Here is a 16,058-nt window from a genome sequence, read left to right on the forward strand (position 1 = left end):
AAGGCTTCCTTGCCCCGAACTGGGAATTGCAGAGGGTTGGTGGGGGGCGGGGGAGGCAGGCAGGTAAACCAAGATCAACAACATGAGAAAGAGAAAGAGGGGGAGCAATCTGACAGCTGCAACAAAATGAGTCACCTTGCACTGAGCTGGGATGCACGCCAGGAACTGAAGTGGGATGGAAAAAGCAAAGAATTCTCCCACCAATAGGCTGGAGAGCGGTGAAAGCTGCAACATTCCAGGGTATGTTCTGAAGGCAAAAGATGTGGCCACCTTGGTGCAGCTAAGCAGGACAGGGCCTTGTCCGTGTTTGGAGAGGTGACTACCTGGGAAATACATGCAGCCACTTGGCGCTGCACAATGAAAAATCCATGGGGTAGAAATAAAATTGAATGAATGAATGAATGAATGAATGAAAGAAAGAAATCTTCTCTTGAGAGTGAAAGCCTTCCCACTCCTGTTACGTGCTGAGAACAAACTTGCTGTTGCCAAAATGGCACCACTGAAGCCCAAGAGGAAAGTATCATTAAACAGATTCGTACAATTATTAATTAATTAATTAATTAATTAAAACATTTTTATGCCGCCCCATTCGCCGAAGCCTTGGGGCGGCTTACAACAATGCAGGATTACAATGCAATTACAACGCAGGAGGGGCTCAAAAATGCTGATTATTATGGAAGCAGAGGGAGACTGAAATCTTAGAAGAGGGGAACAGAATCAAGTTTCCCAGAAAAGGGCACGACATGACACAACAAAGGCGGATGGCTAAGCGCTTCCTCTGCACCAGAGGAACTAGGGAGCTTCTTCTAGACATGTGAGGGTGAGACTGGGGGGCAGCCTATAGCAAAGGAGCTGTGCAATAGTACCAAAGACAGTCAAGGTCAGTCAAATAGAGCCAATGAAACCAAGCCCTGCAACAGTAAGAAGAGAAGAGTAGCAGCTGTGGGCGAAGGTCCATGGACTTGGGGTTGCTGAAACCTATAAAGCCCCCTGGCACAGGTCCCTTCCCTCTCAACCACGCGAGCACAAATGATCACCACCAAGGGGATCTCTGAAAAAATCAGGTCAGACGTTGAAGCTCTGGGAAGGAAGCTCGAGGAATGAGTGGCCTCATCCGCCCTTCCTCCATCAACGGAGGAGGTGGAAGCATCCGAGAGACGCCTGCAACAGCTTGGGACCATCCTGTGCGGCCTCTGGAATCAGAGCGGACAGTAAGCAAGGTCAAAAGAGCAGAGGCAGCACCCAGGAACCTGGCTGCTGTTTGACGCGTCCCTTCCTCTAGCTGGGAGGCGAGGAAGAAGGCACAGGTGCTTGCCCTGGACTGGGAACCCACCGAGTGCTGTGAAGTGTGAAGACTTCTTTCAGTCGCTGCCTGGTGACAGATTTCCTTGTTTCTTTCCCTTTTTCATAAATCACAGTGGGAGACTACACTGCCCAATCCCAACCTGGCATTTTCCAGATGTGTTAGCCTGTGACTCTCATCATTCCCAGCCAGCATGATAGAAGTTGTGGTCCAACACAGCTGGAAGGTGCCAACGTGCATAAGGCTGGTCTACTTGAATAGAGTAAGGGGTGCAGAAATGGTAGCGGAGGGTAGGTGGCGCTGCTGAGCTCATTCTTGCTTTTCTGCTCAGGTGTTACTTCTACCTGAATAGGGTTCATCCCTGAATAGAGTTCTTAAGAAGTTATGATGCTGACTTATACCAGGCTAAGCCATTGGTTGGTCAAGCCGGAACCATACCCTTTCATTGCTAGAAACTTTTCCCCAGACATGCCACCTCAGATCTGTTTAGCTGGAGGTGACAGGACTGAACCTGAACAATTCCAATCTTGCTCTCTACGGCTAAGCTTTGGTGCCCCTCCTGCTGAGGTGGGACTGGGGGGAAACAGCTTCCTAGATCAGGAGCAAAGAAACTTGGACCACAGTTTTCATAACTCTTGACGATTAGTCATGATGGCTTGGGTCAATGAGCGTTGGACTCCCTCAGTATCTGGAAAGCTACTAGTTCCCTATCCCGGGGTTACACCATTATCCGTAAGCGCATGGAGTTTTGAGTGCTCCATGAATGAGTTAGGAGGCAATCAATTGTATGCATGCTTAGAATGAAAGTGGTCCTAGAATTCCCAGCATTCCCATGCTGGCTGGGGAATGATGGGAACTGAAGGACCTTTTTCTGCCTAAACATGCATATGCTTCCCTCCTCATCTGCATGTTTAGGAAGAAAAAAGTCCTTCAGAAGAAAAAGGTGCTTCTTCATCCTCTTCTCCTTCCTCAGTTAATAATGTCAAGAATGGATTATAGAATTACTCAAGTCCTAAAGCTTTAGAAGCCGTCACAACAGTTATTCAGCATAATGATTAGATTAACCAGGCAGGGTTAGACGGGAAAATAAACAGCCTTAGAGCAGAAAAGAATATGTCCTTTGTGTGTTGCTTGCAAATTGGGGCGGGTGAGCTGCAACTACTGGGATAGGGATGGATTTGCTCAGGACTTCCTAGTGTTACAGCAATGCATGTCCTGGATGGTCCTTTGGGATAGAAACAGAATTTGGGAAAGGGATGGGAAGCTTGGGTGAGGATGCTGGACAAACAGGACCGTATCGCCCAGTAGCTCAGACAAGGTCCTGTGAGATACAAGTCCGAATAGCTACTCAGCTGCCATGATGCTAACGGCCATTGCTAAGCCCTTCTTAGCTCAAAGGACTCTTGGGAAGTTAAAATGTGGGAGAACATTTATGCCACCCCGAGTTCCTTGAAAGAGGGGTGGGCTAAAAATACAGTAAATTAAGAATACTCTCTTAAGCCAATCTGAATAGCTTCTATGGACTATCCTCTTGGTAGACAACTCTGGAACTGTGCTTGTTTACTAACTACAGCAGGTTGAGCATCCCACAGCTAAATTTCATGCAGCCCTCACTTCAACCTAATTTCAAAGGCTCCCGGCATGCAATTGGTTGAGACCTTTGGCAAGAAGGATTTGTGACCTCTTTGGTATGAGGGGGAAGAAAAGGAGATGGTACAAAGAGAAAAGGGGTGACCCAGTCACTTTTGACTGTGGTCTTGCTGAAAACTGGCTTCAGCCCCATTCAAACCAAGATGCGGCCCCAGTAACTTCTCCGAGAGTGCAGGACCTGGCAGAAAAAAACCTTGTCTTCCACAGAAGCATGGCATCCCCACGCGAGGAGGACAGAGCAACCCTCAATTGTGTCAATCCCACCATGCTCAGGACACTGGTTGGAACATGTTGGTCTGAAACACCCATTAAATCTAGCCAGCACAGCCAATGGAGAGGAGAATGGGAACTGCAGCCCAAGAACAACTGCAAGGTAAGACATTCCCCATCTCTGGTCTAGGACACCTTGGCTTTGATAGGCCACACCCAACGTTGCTCTTCTGCACCCATGTTCTTCCATACCTGCTCCCACACCATCTCTTCCTTTATCTGAAGTTCTCACCCTCCTGCCCTGTCTATGCCATCCTTTCCCTCCATCTACCTCTGGCTCTCTTCTCTGACACATTCACTGCCTTTAGTAACCCTTCCCCTCCGCCGTGTCTGATTTTCTCAACTCCTCTGTTCTTGCTGTCTCTACCTTCCTTTAAGCCTGGGTGCATCAGCTTTCTGGCCTCAAGGGTTACAGCAGAGAGCGTCTTCAGGGCCCTGTGTGTGTGGTACATACGGGTGGGGAAGGAGCTGAAAGGAAAGCTAGTGGCGGTAGGCAAGTCAAGGCACCCATGGGAAGGCTGTGGCGAAGGATTTGGAGGGCCGCACGGAAACTGCAGGTTGCACACCCCTGCTTTAAGCTCTGTACCTTTACTAACTTGCAGGCCTGCCTCTCTCCCCAGCCCAAGATTATTCTGCAGTTGACCACTCACAACAAGTAACAGCATATCCAGGCAGCAGTGCCAGCAACTGGTTTCACCCTCAGAACAGCAGTAAGTGCCAATCACAAAGACAAGCGGCCACACTCGGGAAGAACCCATGCTGGCCCTGGGAGTCAAATGACCCTAGAGAGCCAGTTGAGGGCTAAAAGTTCCCCAGCTCCAGTCTGCCCAGTTCTGGAAGACTGTGTTATCCTGCCAGCCTGTTTAAAGAGCTGGAGGAGCTTAGATCAAGCCTTTTCTTGCCTTCGGTGTATCGGGGCAACCTCCACAGCCTCCCCTGCAACTCTGCTAGTGGTGTTGCATCAGTGGAGCAACAAGATGCAAGCGCAACCCTCAAAAGGAAGCCCAAGTGCTTGTTTTTGGAGCTGGGCAAGCTAGAGGCACACCCTTCTGCCATCCCTTGTTCCATTCGAAAACAAGCCTGTGGACACTCGTTCCTAAGACCAGTTGCTTTAGGAAGCACGAGGTTCCTGATACACTGACGGTGGGTCCCACTGGTACATGGGCAGCATCAAATTCTGCTCATAAAGGCCTAGAACTAGCTCCAGGTCTGCCTGTCTTTCTGTCTGCCTTTCCTCAATGGAATTCTACCTTTTTATGGTACTAGACTGGGATCTGGCTTGTTTCATCTTCAAATAAACTTCATGCTTAGATCTGGGCATGTTTTCCAAAATTAAACTGCTGAATTTGTCTTCCTGTTGTTGTCACATCCCAGCCTAGTCTCACTTCCTCTGGAACGACTGGGGAAGGAGAAAGTGCCGGAGAGAACTGAAATGCCAAATAAACTGTTTCCACTCTTCTGATCCCAGGAACCGCCTCTGAGAGCTTCTGTTGACCTGCTGGTCAGATCCAACATTATTTCATTTGCTAACAACTGCATTGTTTTCCAGGGTGAGAAAAGGGACAAACAACAAACACAACAGCTATATTAAAGCTGTTGGCAGAATCTCCTTGATGCGTCAAGTTATCTGCAGATATTTCTGTCTTTGTTGGTGCCTGTAACAAGCAAGAATCCATCTCCCGCTCCTCACAGCAGCCTTCCCCAAAATGCTGCTCTGCAGATGTTTTGGACCACAACCGGCACCATTCCTGACCTTTGGGTCATGCTGGCTGGGGCTGATGGGATTTGAAGTTCAAATCATCTGGAGGACACAAGGTTGGGAATGACTGCCCCACCTGGGGGCTGCATATCACCCAGACACTCCAAAATTGTGCAGCTCCCTGGAGGTTTCCACACACCCAGCTCTGCTTGCTTCAGCCCCTGTACAAAGTTTTCCTTGCAAAGTTGCTAGGGCTTTTTTTCCAATTCATCTAGGAACCCATTTTAAAATATCACCATCCCAATGGTAAATTCAGGATTTTTGCCACTAGGGCTACAAAACTCACCACAGAGGGTGGTGTTTGGGGACCAGCGGTTCCCCAGATGTGGTTGAACTGCGACTCCTATCTGCCCTACCCAGCATAGGGATGATGGAACTTGCAGCTGAACTTCTGGGGGGCTCGACTTTCCTCGGCTCTGCCTTAAAGGGTCTGCTATCACGAATATTCTGGTTTTACTTCTGAATAAGAAGCAGGGGGAGATGTTTATGCATAACTGGTAAGTGGTCATGTTTCAAAGCTGAGCGCAGTTTGGCTCACACTGCAAAAAGCGGCCACCTCCTCATTAGGGACGCGTTTGCACTTGTGTGTCACTCGGACACTGTCATATTCCGTGCAAATGAGCTGGGTCACTGACAGAATGTCCAGAGCGATGCTGCGGCACAGGGAGACCACCAGCATTCGTGTCTGGGCTACACACGTCAACATCCTCCGGCTAGTCTTCCATGCCTCCTCTGTCCAGTTAAGTACAATTTAGCACAATGCTCTATCCTCCTTGGTTGTGCATTTCCTACCCACAATCCCCAGCTGTGCTCTCCCCTGAAAAAACCATGACTCAAGCCTTTGTGTTGGCACCACAATTCCAAGCCAGCAGGCTGGCTGGGGATTATGGGAATGGTAGTCTCTATCGGAAGCACTGAGAGGATGGGAAGAAGGGTAACAATCAGCGGCCGGACAACAACAATGTTGCAAACGAGGGAAATTTGGGGAGGTGTCGGCGCACCGGGGAGCGCTACAGTTTGCTGGCGGCCCGGAGGGTTCAGGTTGCACACCCCTGTACAAAACAATGCCTGCTACGTGTCCATTCCTGTGCGAGTGCAGTGCCTAACCTAGATTTCTGCTGTGAGTCAGCGAATGTAAAGTAAAAAAAAAGGAAAACCGTGCACCAATGGAAAAGATGCTCGGGCTTGGTAGTCTAGGCAACCATCTTACAATCCAAGAACCATTGGTCCAGCATTTAAATTCTGTGTATGAGAGGTAAACATCACAAGAAAGCTCTCCTGTGATTCTAAAATGCAGGCTATCCAATGCAGGAAGAAAGGGATGTTCTTGGCTTGGTTTATCAGCTGCTGATAACACAAGGTAGCGAAAACCACCGATTATCTTAAAAGACCATTTCCCCAGAAAGGACCATTTCCCCGGATTTTCTGACAGTGGAAGGAAGCACTGCTCTTTTAGATAAGCAAAGCCAGCACATTTTCACCTTGGAGGAGCATATGGCAATATTTGCCAAAGCTCTTCTAAAGGAGGAAAGTTAATTCATTCCCTAATACAATAACAGTTTATTTAAGAGGACATGCGTCTTGCTTTTTAACCTCGGTAACCTACTTTATTAATGGATGGTTTATGAGAAAAGCAATTAATGCCAAGGAAACATGGAAAGAAAGATATCCTTCATTTAAAAGGAGGTGTGTGCAATGAGAAGACTAATAAAGACAATTATTATCCTTTCCAAGGTTATTCTCTCTCTATTAGCCACTGACTACAATTTGACAGGAACAGTTATCTTGGGAGTTTTGCTTTTACCGATCATATTACTGCTTCATAATATGAGTGACTGGGGTTCCATATCCATTTTGTTATTAACTTTGGCTCTCTGGATGAGAGAGAGTATTTCCTATTTATACTGCAGTTCTTTAAGGGTTCAAACCCCTTTTTGCATGTATTAGCTAAGTAGTCCTTAAAAGGAAGCCAAGAATGTGGCAGTTCAGCTCAAAACATCCGTGAGGCCCATGTGCCATGCCAGGGAGGGGGTGACTGCTTCTTGGATCCAGAATAGAAAGGTCACTTAGGCATCAACAAAGAAAGAGGATAAAATAAGGACACATTTTATATGACATTCACATAGGCAAATGTCTAAGGAGAGGTGCGGATATAGAAAGTGTAGCTGTACTTTTAAGAGAACTACAGTACATCTTGCCACAGTGAAGAAGCCCCTGAGTATGCTCAGTCTATTGTCCACGTGCTAACAATGGTTGGGTACTCCAAAATCCCAATTGTTCCGTCTTCAACCATGAACTAAAGTTCATCCAGGCAGCCAATCTGATGGCTCTCCAAAACAGAGGACTGCCCTTTGTAAAGTGGGACTGCTGGCCACCCTCAACCCAGCAGGAATACTGAGCACACTGATATATCCCCGAGGTGGTAAATACTATACATACTATAATACATAGAGACAATTCAAACCATCTTAGGCAGCAATCCTATACTCATCTACCTAAGAGTAAGCACCAAAGAATTCAGTGGGACTCGAGTAGGCATGTACAGAATCACAATGTAGGACGACCAAGAAAGATCCCACCACAGATAAGTCACTACGGTTGATGTGGAAAGGGTTCCCCATATTTGGAGGTTATGAAAGACCAAGAGGGAAATCAAGCATTTTCAAGTTTTGAGGGAAAACTGACCGACATTTGCCCTGCTTCTTGGGCTGCATCCACCCTCTTGAAAAATTCCAGAATGCCTTCTGGAATGATGCTCTATCACAATGCCATGCTGTTCTAAGGGGCATTCTGGGAGGCCACACAGACATGAAATGTGAAACTGGAGATGCAGGTAGGGCATGTATCTTCATGGCAAATGTTAACCACAGAAGAAGTTTGGCTCAGCACTAATAAATGTGTCAAAATCACCAACAGTTCTGCTGAAGGAAAAATAACACTGTCAAACAGAATTAAGCATAAGGAGCTCAACCTTTGTCTCCCACCAGAGGTGAGCAAAGGAGCCAAATGGGCCTTGCAGAAGACAGTCCAGGGGCCATTACAGAGAAGTCCCTGTCATGCAGACTCAGCTTACAAACATCTCATAGTGGATGGAAACATCTTCCCCGATACAAATGTTGTATTTTCACTGGAAAACAGCAACAGCTTGTATTTGCCCCAGAGAGGAAAAAAGGCAGGTACTTAGGAGAGGGGAGGAATAAGAAGTATTTTTCCTCCATGAGAAAAAAAAGAAAAAGAAAATAAGGCCACCTAGTGATCCGAGACCAGCTTTTGATCAGGTAACTCCATATCTCATGCTTCATGAATAACCAACTTTTCCAGGTAAGTCACCTAATTCTGGCCTTCTATTGCAATGTGGCACACGCAAGTCTTCTGGATACAAGCAGTGCTCCAGATCAGCCCCCATCACTGGGTGTCGATTCACAGCCTTGTTCTCTGACCTCTGTGCGGACAAAGCTATTCTATCCGTTGACAAATCCTCTTTGTGCATGGGAGCCATTCAGCTATGCGTTTGCTGAAGGCCATAATGACTATGCGTGAATGCCCAAGGCCACAATTAGCTGAATGCATACGTAAGATTATGTAATGCTGGCTGTCTGGCCTGGCTATTTAGCATGCCCTGGATGAGCCACCCTCCCAGAACCCATCTCATTTAGGAGAAGCGCTGGAGCTCGGCCGCAAGCAGATGCTCTCCAAGTCCTTGGTCCAATCTCCAGGTAGCCTCCTTCCTGAAATCCTGGACACCCGCTGCCGATCACTGACCTAGATGGGCTGACTCACTTAACAGCAGCTTCATGCATTCCCTATATTCCGATGCAATTTGGTCCAGAACAGAATTTTAGGCGGGTGGAGAACTCTTGTGGTCTCCTCGTCCCTTCCTCGCCCCATGCAAGTGAATCTTGCAACTGCAGCATCTGTGATGATATCTAGATGGATTAGATACTTTCAGGAAAGGAGAAGCTGCAGTGGCCCTGAGTGGCCACACTTACTATTTATCTGAATAAAAGTGTCCTGAAGCATTAAGCCAAAGGTCCAATTAGCCGTTTCAACCAGAGCCAGCCAAGATACTTCAGGGAAACTTGCAAACAGATCCACAGCCTCTCCTACTTTCTGTCCTCAACCTCTGATAACCAGAGGTAACACACTTCTGTACGTGGAGGTTCCACTTGGGGTATCCTAGTTCATGATCACTTATGCACGACTTCACGAGAATGGGCCGCCTTCCTTTTCCTCTAACGTGGAGCAGGCAGAAAGCAGGTCACAATCTACATCCGATCATTCGATCAACAAGAGTTGCTGATGTTAGTAGTTGTGAATAAGCACGAAAAGTAACACAGATAAGCTTAGAGAGCCAGTGTGGTGCAGTGGTGAAGAGTGCAGGACTGGGACTCAGGCGATCTGGGCTCCAGTCCCCGCTCAGCCATGGAGCCAACTGGGAGACACTGGGCCAGTCACAGACCCTCAGCCCAACCTTCCTCACCACTTCGTTGCTGTAGGGATAAGACTGAGAGAAGGAGAATAGTTTAAGCCACTTTGAGTTCGTAAGAAAAGCAGGATATAAACCTATAAATTTATAAATAACACATACATTTATAAATTATATAAATCTATAAATTTAAATTTATACATGAATAAGTACTAGTGCACACACACACACACATGAACGCCAGTCCTCTGCCAGGGCTGACTGTGCGGTGATCGTTTATCCTTCAGCCTCAACACTCCTCGCGTATAAAGCAGAAGCATCTGTGGAACGATTTTGATCAGGTCTTTGTCTTGTTGGCCTGCTCTAGACTTTTGTGCTGGCGTCACTGATCTGAACAAACTTGACTGTAGATTGGTACACGTCTACCAAGGTTACCCGAAGGCCTCCACATGCAGGTTGGTGGGATGCATAAAGGAAACCCTTGTACCAGGGGTGGGTCAGCTGGTGGCTACAGGCCACCTTGAGCAACTACACTGGGGTTTCATTCTGTGATTCCGGGAAATAGCAGGACTTCCCTGGCCCACCGCACCACACCAAGACCATCACTAAGATTGCTGCAAAATATGAAAAGGATCTGGACACCCTTTTTGGCCCTTGCCAAGGAGCCATCCCGCCTGAAAACAAAATTCTATTGACAGCTGGGATTGTTTCAGAGGTAATGGAGGGCCTCCAACAACAGCACTATATAGCAACTAATCACACCTCCCAAGGCAGCCTTTTTGTGATGGTGCCACAATGGGCTCTCCAAGGACCCGATGTTCTCATGTTCCCCAAAGGTTGCCAACCCCTGTTCCATAAGCAGACAATGAACGCACAGGTGTCAAGCAATCAGCTCTCTAAGGCTCTCTTAGCTACGATGTGAATGCTGACAGAAGAACATGGATGTTTGAAACTTTGTGAGTTCCCTGGGCCAACAGAAAGACCAACCAGGTCAAATCAAGCCAGAACTTGCCCTTGAAGTCCATATGAAGACATGGAGGCCATCGCACTTCAGGCACATCATGAGAACGCAAGACTCACTGGAGAGGACAATCATGTTAGGGAAAGCGGATGGCTAAAGAAGACCAGGAAGACCAATATGAGCTGGATGGACTTCATAAAGGCAGCCACAGCCTGGAAAATGCAAGGGCTGAGCAGGCCTGTGACGGACAGAACATTTGGGTGGGCCTCCATAATAGCCACAGGCGGCTTGAGGGCACAGAACAGGTGTGGCCAGGCTTGCTCCAGCGAAGAGCCACTTTTGGCGAATGTCAGACATTTCAGAGCTGCGTGTGGGCGCCTGTGGGCAGCGGTGGTGGGCGGCGGACGGCAAGCGGGTGGCGAGAGGCAACCCGCAACGTGAACGGCTTATGCCTCTGCTGCTGCCCTGCATGCGGCTGCTATTCAGGGACTCCTCGGCCCTTGCAGGCCCTTCAGTGGCTTCCGGAATGCTGCCGACCAGTGTCCCACGGGAATCTTGCTAGCCCCGGAGCAAACGGCACGGCGCTAGAAAGGCCTCCCGTCTCACCTGCTCTAGCTCATCTCGTGCCCTCAGTCTGCCCAGCTCTCATAAAATGTGCAGTCTTCTCCACTGGAAATTTATTTGCATCCTTTATAATCCATTCATCTCTCCCACGATAAGAAAAAGATCTTGATATCTGCGTTACAGCTCAGTGCTTCAGGATTTGATCCCAGGGAGTCAAATACACCAAGGAAGTCTCTCTCTCTTTCTCTCTCCCTCTCCTTTTTTTTGCTGCAATTTTTCCTTTCCTCTCCAAATCCTCTGGATTTCACAAAGAAGTTTCAAAAGCAAACACCAGACAGCCAGAGGTGGCTGATTCTTTTCCAGCTGCTGCTTCTTTTTCAAACACCTTCATGCCAATTCTCTTGTCTCCTTACTCCCATACTGAATGGCTGATCCATCAGTGTGGGACCTCGGCAACTCATGCAATCTAAAGCCGTTTTCCTGCAGCTTTAAGTTTCTGGATACCTTTGGCACAGACACAATACCGAGGTTGGTATCGCCACCACAAAGAGCAATTAATTCTCACCTGCGACATTGTGCAAACATCAACCCCAACCTGTTAGAATCAGCTCTAGTGGGACCAAATAGCATTTACTGGGTTTTTGACATGCATGATAGAATTTATTAACTTCTGTTGCTTAAATCCTGAGCACAGCTCTGAGTTACAGGCTTTGCAATCCTTTTGGGAACTGTTTTTTAAACAATTTCAAGTGGAAGAAGAGGATGGAAGTGAACTTAACTCTTAATATTGTAATTCTTTCCCTTCGTGCCATTTCATCTCTGTAGATGCCCCCTTGCTTGCTTTCTATTCGCATTTCCATCATAACTGGCTGAATGCTTCTCCCTCCTTTTGCGATGGCTGTATATAATACATGTGTATTAATTCTGCCTTACACACCATCCATTTATATATTTCTCACTACTTCTCCCCTACATACCACCCGTTTATATATTCTCTTGCAAGGAATTCACGGAGACTTGCTTAGCCCTTCACCGCTCCCATTTTCTCACAACAACCCTACAAGATAGATGAGGTGAGCAAACCAAAGGTTTTTCTGTACAAGGATTTTAACCCATCCTTTTGCCAAGGCTTCTCCTTCCAGATACTTCCTCTATATTTCTCCTTTCCCTCCTCTGCCTTTTTCTACGTTCCTTTACAAAAACACTAGGTGGCGCTGTGGTGTAGCAGGACTGAGCAATGACACTAGGGTTTCATTCAGTGATTCTGGGAAATACCAGAATTTCCCTGGTCAACCCCGCCCCACCGATGATGGCTGCGTATCAAGCACATGCAAGCTAACATGAGGAGTCACAGGCATGCAATAAATGCCTTGCATAGAAAGGCCTATAGCCAGCACGTTCCATAGCCACAGGATGGCTAGCACCGGGATTTCTAGAGCTCCAGTCCAACACACTAACCACTACCTCACACTGTCTCTCAGATGCCTGTCTCTCCTCTTTCCCCCAGCACAGGTTAAAATAGGGGGAAGACCAATTTTTGACAAAAACAGTTCTTTCCTTGCACTGATCTTCTGAATCAATTGGCAATACAAAATTCCTACACCATCCTTCAAAGGAGTAGAGCAAGGAAACCATACATACATGAAGTACATGTATTATATGTACGATGTAATCATGTCTATTTCTGATGTTCGAACGATGAGTGTTGCTGCTTATGTAGCTCAACCCACACGCAACAGGAAGAGATATGCAGCGAAAACCACAAAGTTTGCAGAAACGCACACAAAAACCCGTCTAGTGGGACACTCCCAATCTAGGGGGCACAGTGGGGTTCTCCGCTGGAACCACAAAAGGCTGACCTACTGTTTGGGGCAGGGAAGGGCATAGCAGGCGGGAGGGGAACTGGCGCATGCGGAAGAGCAAGCTGACAGCCACAAGCACGGAGCAGAAATGCTGCACACAACAGCATTTTAACTTCCACGGGAAGCCAATTTCTGCACCGCATCTCGTGCGCCACTGTGCGCGGCTTCTCCTGCGTGTGCTGCACAAGCAGATCAGGAGAAGGTACAGCAAGACTTAGTCGTCTGAATGACGCTCGATTCCACCATGCTTGGGGACTGGGCAGCGGGGTGCTTGCAGGACCTTCTTCTGGAGCAAGGTGCCCAGGGTTGCATCCTGAGTCAAGGCAAACAACTGCCACAAGTCCCCCATGCTGTCCATGGCATTTCCTGCTCCAAAAAGGACCAGCGTGGCCAGCCCTCCACGAAGCAAGCAGCCACACGAGGGGTTCTCTTGGGCGGGGGGGGCACAGCAACAATTTGTCAGAGGATGGAGCTGGATGTGCTGGCTGGCCTGGCTAGCACCTGGCCCAACCTGCCACCCGCCGGTAGAGCAGACGATGCTCTCCCATCAACAGCTCTGAAGACCTGATGGCCGGCCAGGGCAGCTTGCACACATGCTGTGGCAGAGGGGATCGTGCTGCCCATCGCAGGGGATCAGAAAGGCCATGTGGGCTACTCATTGTACTTGCACCCCACCGTTTTTTCCCTTCCAAGGAACCGAAGATGGCTTTGCTATGCCTTCTCCTCTCGATCATGCCGAGCTAGATGGGACCCAGGTACGAAGCAGGTGCACCCAGTTCCTAAACTCCACCTGGCGCTCCCCCACTCCCTCTCCGCTCTATGCATCGCCCAAGCCTCTTCCCCAGCCCGGCCTTGCCAACCCGTGAAGGCCGCGGGCCTCTCTGTTCGGACAAACGAGCTGTGAGCTCTTGGAGCGCCAAGCCGGGCTGGCACAACACGCCTGCTCCCCGCAGCGAAGGGCAGCCTGTGCCATCACGCACCTTCCCACCAGAGCCGAGCCCTCTCCCCCTGCGCCTGCGCAGCTCAGCCGCCCAGCCCTTACCTGGGTTGCCATTCTGGGCAGCTGTCGGAAGCCCCCGTGCTGCGGACGATGCCACGCTGGAGTACCTGGCAAGGTTCTCTTGGCACCTGCTACAGGTGCTGGAGGAGGGCCCACCTGGAGGGGGAGCAGGGGGCGGTACAATCCGTCGTTCCTCCGCCTCCCCAAGGCAGGTGCGTGACGCTCAATGCCAAAGGACTGCAAAAGTGCAGCACAGGTAGGAGTGCCCAGATTTGTAAAAGACCCCCCCCCCCAAATATTTAGGACCCTCTCACAGCTATCTTTAAAGTGGGGAAAATGCTATCAAAAATGCTGACTTGCCCACTGAGGATTGAAACATCTTTAATGCACATGTGAGGCTGACTGTTGGGTGGTGGGAAGAGAGACTGGGAAGCTGGGAATGGGGGGACGGAATGGAGTATTCCAGAAGAGGGCATGGCTGGCTGGCTGGCTGGCTAGCGCCCTGCACTGCAATGCTTTGTAGCAGGTCCTACTTCTGCAAAGCACTGCATGTAGACTGCACTCCAAGTTGTTCTCTTTCCCCCCTCATTCTGCTTCTGCGGCCCTCTAGTGCAGTCCAAACTGCCGAAATAGACCAGCCTGAGGTTTGTCTGGCTGTTTGTTGTAGCTTAGACAGGAAAGGGTGGGAGCGGGAGAGGGAGAGACAGCTGCAGCTCCTTAATACCTGTCAAACAGCAGACCACGGCACAGCCATTTTACTTCTTGTAAGGGGAAACCCCAACTGCATCTGTGGCAGCAAAGTAAGTCCCTCTGAGGAGCAGACGCCACGGAAACCGAGCCAGGGCCACAGGCAGGCCTTTCGCCTCCCACCATGTCCCATCTTCCCCGTGATACAACAGACTGCCCAGGTTTGGCATGCAGCTCCATCACGCAACTTTGCCGTGAGCTTTACGCCAGCGGTCAGTTCCAACATGGATGTTGGCACGCTCCGGGGGATCCTAACCTCTTGCTGAAGCCTGCCCCAGGGGCATTGCAGCCTCTTCCGTCTAGTCTCTCAACCTCAGCCTCACGCTGGAGGGTTAAACAATCTACCCAGTGCAGCTGTGGCAAAGAAGGGCTTCCCCTCCAGCTCAACCAGCAGAAGGAAATCTATGAAAGGAAGCAGGGTCTGAAGCACATCTGTTAGAAGAGCGTAGCTGGCAGAGAAGCCAGGAAAAAGCAGACTGGCAAGAGGTCACGTCAAGAGGGGCACTGAGCTCAAATCTTCCATCCAGTCCAACGCTGCCCATCTCCAGTCATTGCAATCCATCACCAGGGAGTCCTTTCCTGCCTGTCGGTCCGATTGGAAGCATGCAAAGGGATGGCAAAGCCACGATCTATAAATAAACTCCTGGGACCTGCGCATGCAGCACCCAAAAACAACCACGCAGACCCCGCATTCACGCACCCGCAACTGCCCTACACGGGGACGCACAACCTGCCCTCCCCCACCCGAAACCCCCTTGAATCTCCCAGTCAGAACTAGAAATTTCTCTCATGCATGGTTCCATTTTAGCATTTCTATTGCTACATTTGGGCGGGGGAGGGGGAGAGGGCCTCGACTGCCTGCAAAAACACAAAGGCCACGTTTTTAAGACATGCCATTTGTCGGGCAGAGGTGGGGAGATTTACCCCTTCAAACGCCACGACAACCTTTCAACACACACGCACACACACCTTTTAAGAACCTCCAAGATACGAAATGCTGTCCACCAATAGCTACATAAAAATATTTTTCCCGCTCCTAAAGGGCAATGATAAAAATCAAAATACACATTGCCCCCTCCCGTTTTACTCCTCTTCACTGCTAATCCGTATGGACTGGCGAAGAGCCCTATCTGAACGCTATGACAGAGCGGAGGGTCTCCCCTGGACATGGAAATCGGCTTCGACAAGGTCCCTGCAGCCCAGCGGCGATATTCCCAATAACGAGGCTGCTTTTGCCAGTGGCATCTTCTCCCCTCCCTCGCGAACGTGTCCGGGTTCCTTGGGGTCACGGTGCGTGCACTAAGCGCCCCGCACGATGCGGACTGCAGATCAGGAGGTTTGCAGACTCTTACCTTCATCGTGTTGCCAAAAGCACCCCCACTTAGGGGAAAAAATAATCTTAAAAGCCGGCGGGAAAGGAGGGGGTTCTCCTTGCGCCTTCTTCGACGGATCTCTCTGCACGGCTGCGAAGACCGGGCACGATTCTCCTTTTACCCTCTCACTCTCTTTCTCTCTC

At 49.3% G+C, this 16,058-nt stretch overlaps 1 protein-coding gene across 2 annotated transcripts in view; it reads right to left on the bottom strand.

The window, feature by feature from the left end:
- The window catches only part of BCAT1 (branched chain amino acid transaminase 1), a 67,780-nt gene extending 51,722 nt beyond the window's left edge, over positions 1-16,058 (bottom strand). For both annotated transcript variants that reach the window (XM_044452196.1, XM_044452195.1), the window contains exon 1: positions 15,895-16,058. In XM_044452196.1, the coding sequence (XP_044308131.1) occupies positions 15,895-15,900 (6 nt within the window). In that variant the 5' untranslated portion in view covers positions 15,901-16,058. The remainder of the gene's footprint in view (positions 1-15,894) is intronic.

The sequence above is a fragment of the Varanus komodoensis genome, unplaced genomic scaffold (assembly GCF_004798865.1).
Source record: "Varanus komodoensis strain SLA01 unplaced genomic scaffold, ASM479886v1 scaffold70, whole genome shotgun sequence".
Classification (NCBI taxonomy): Eukaryota; Metazoa; Chordata; class Lepidosauria; order Squamata; family Varanidae; genus Varanus; species Varanus komodoensis.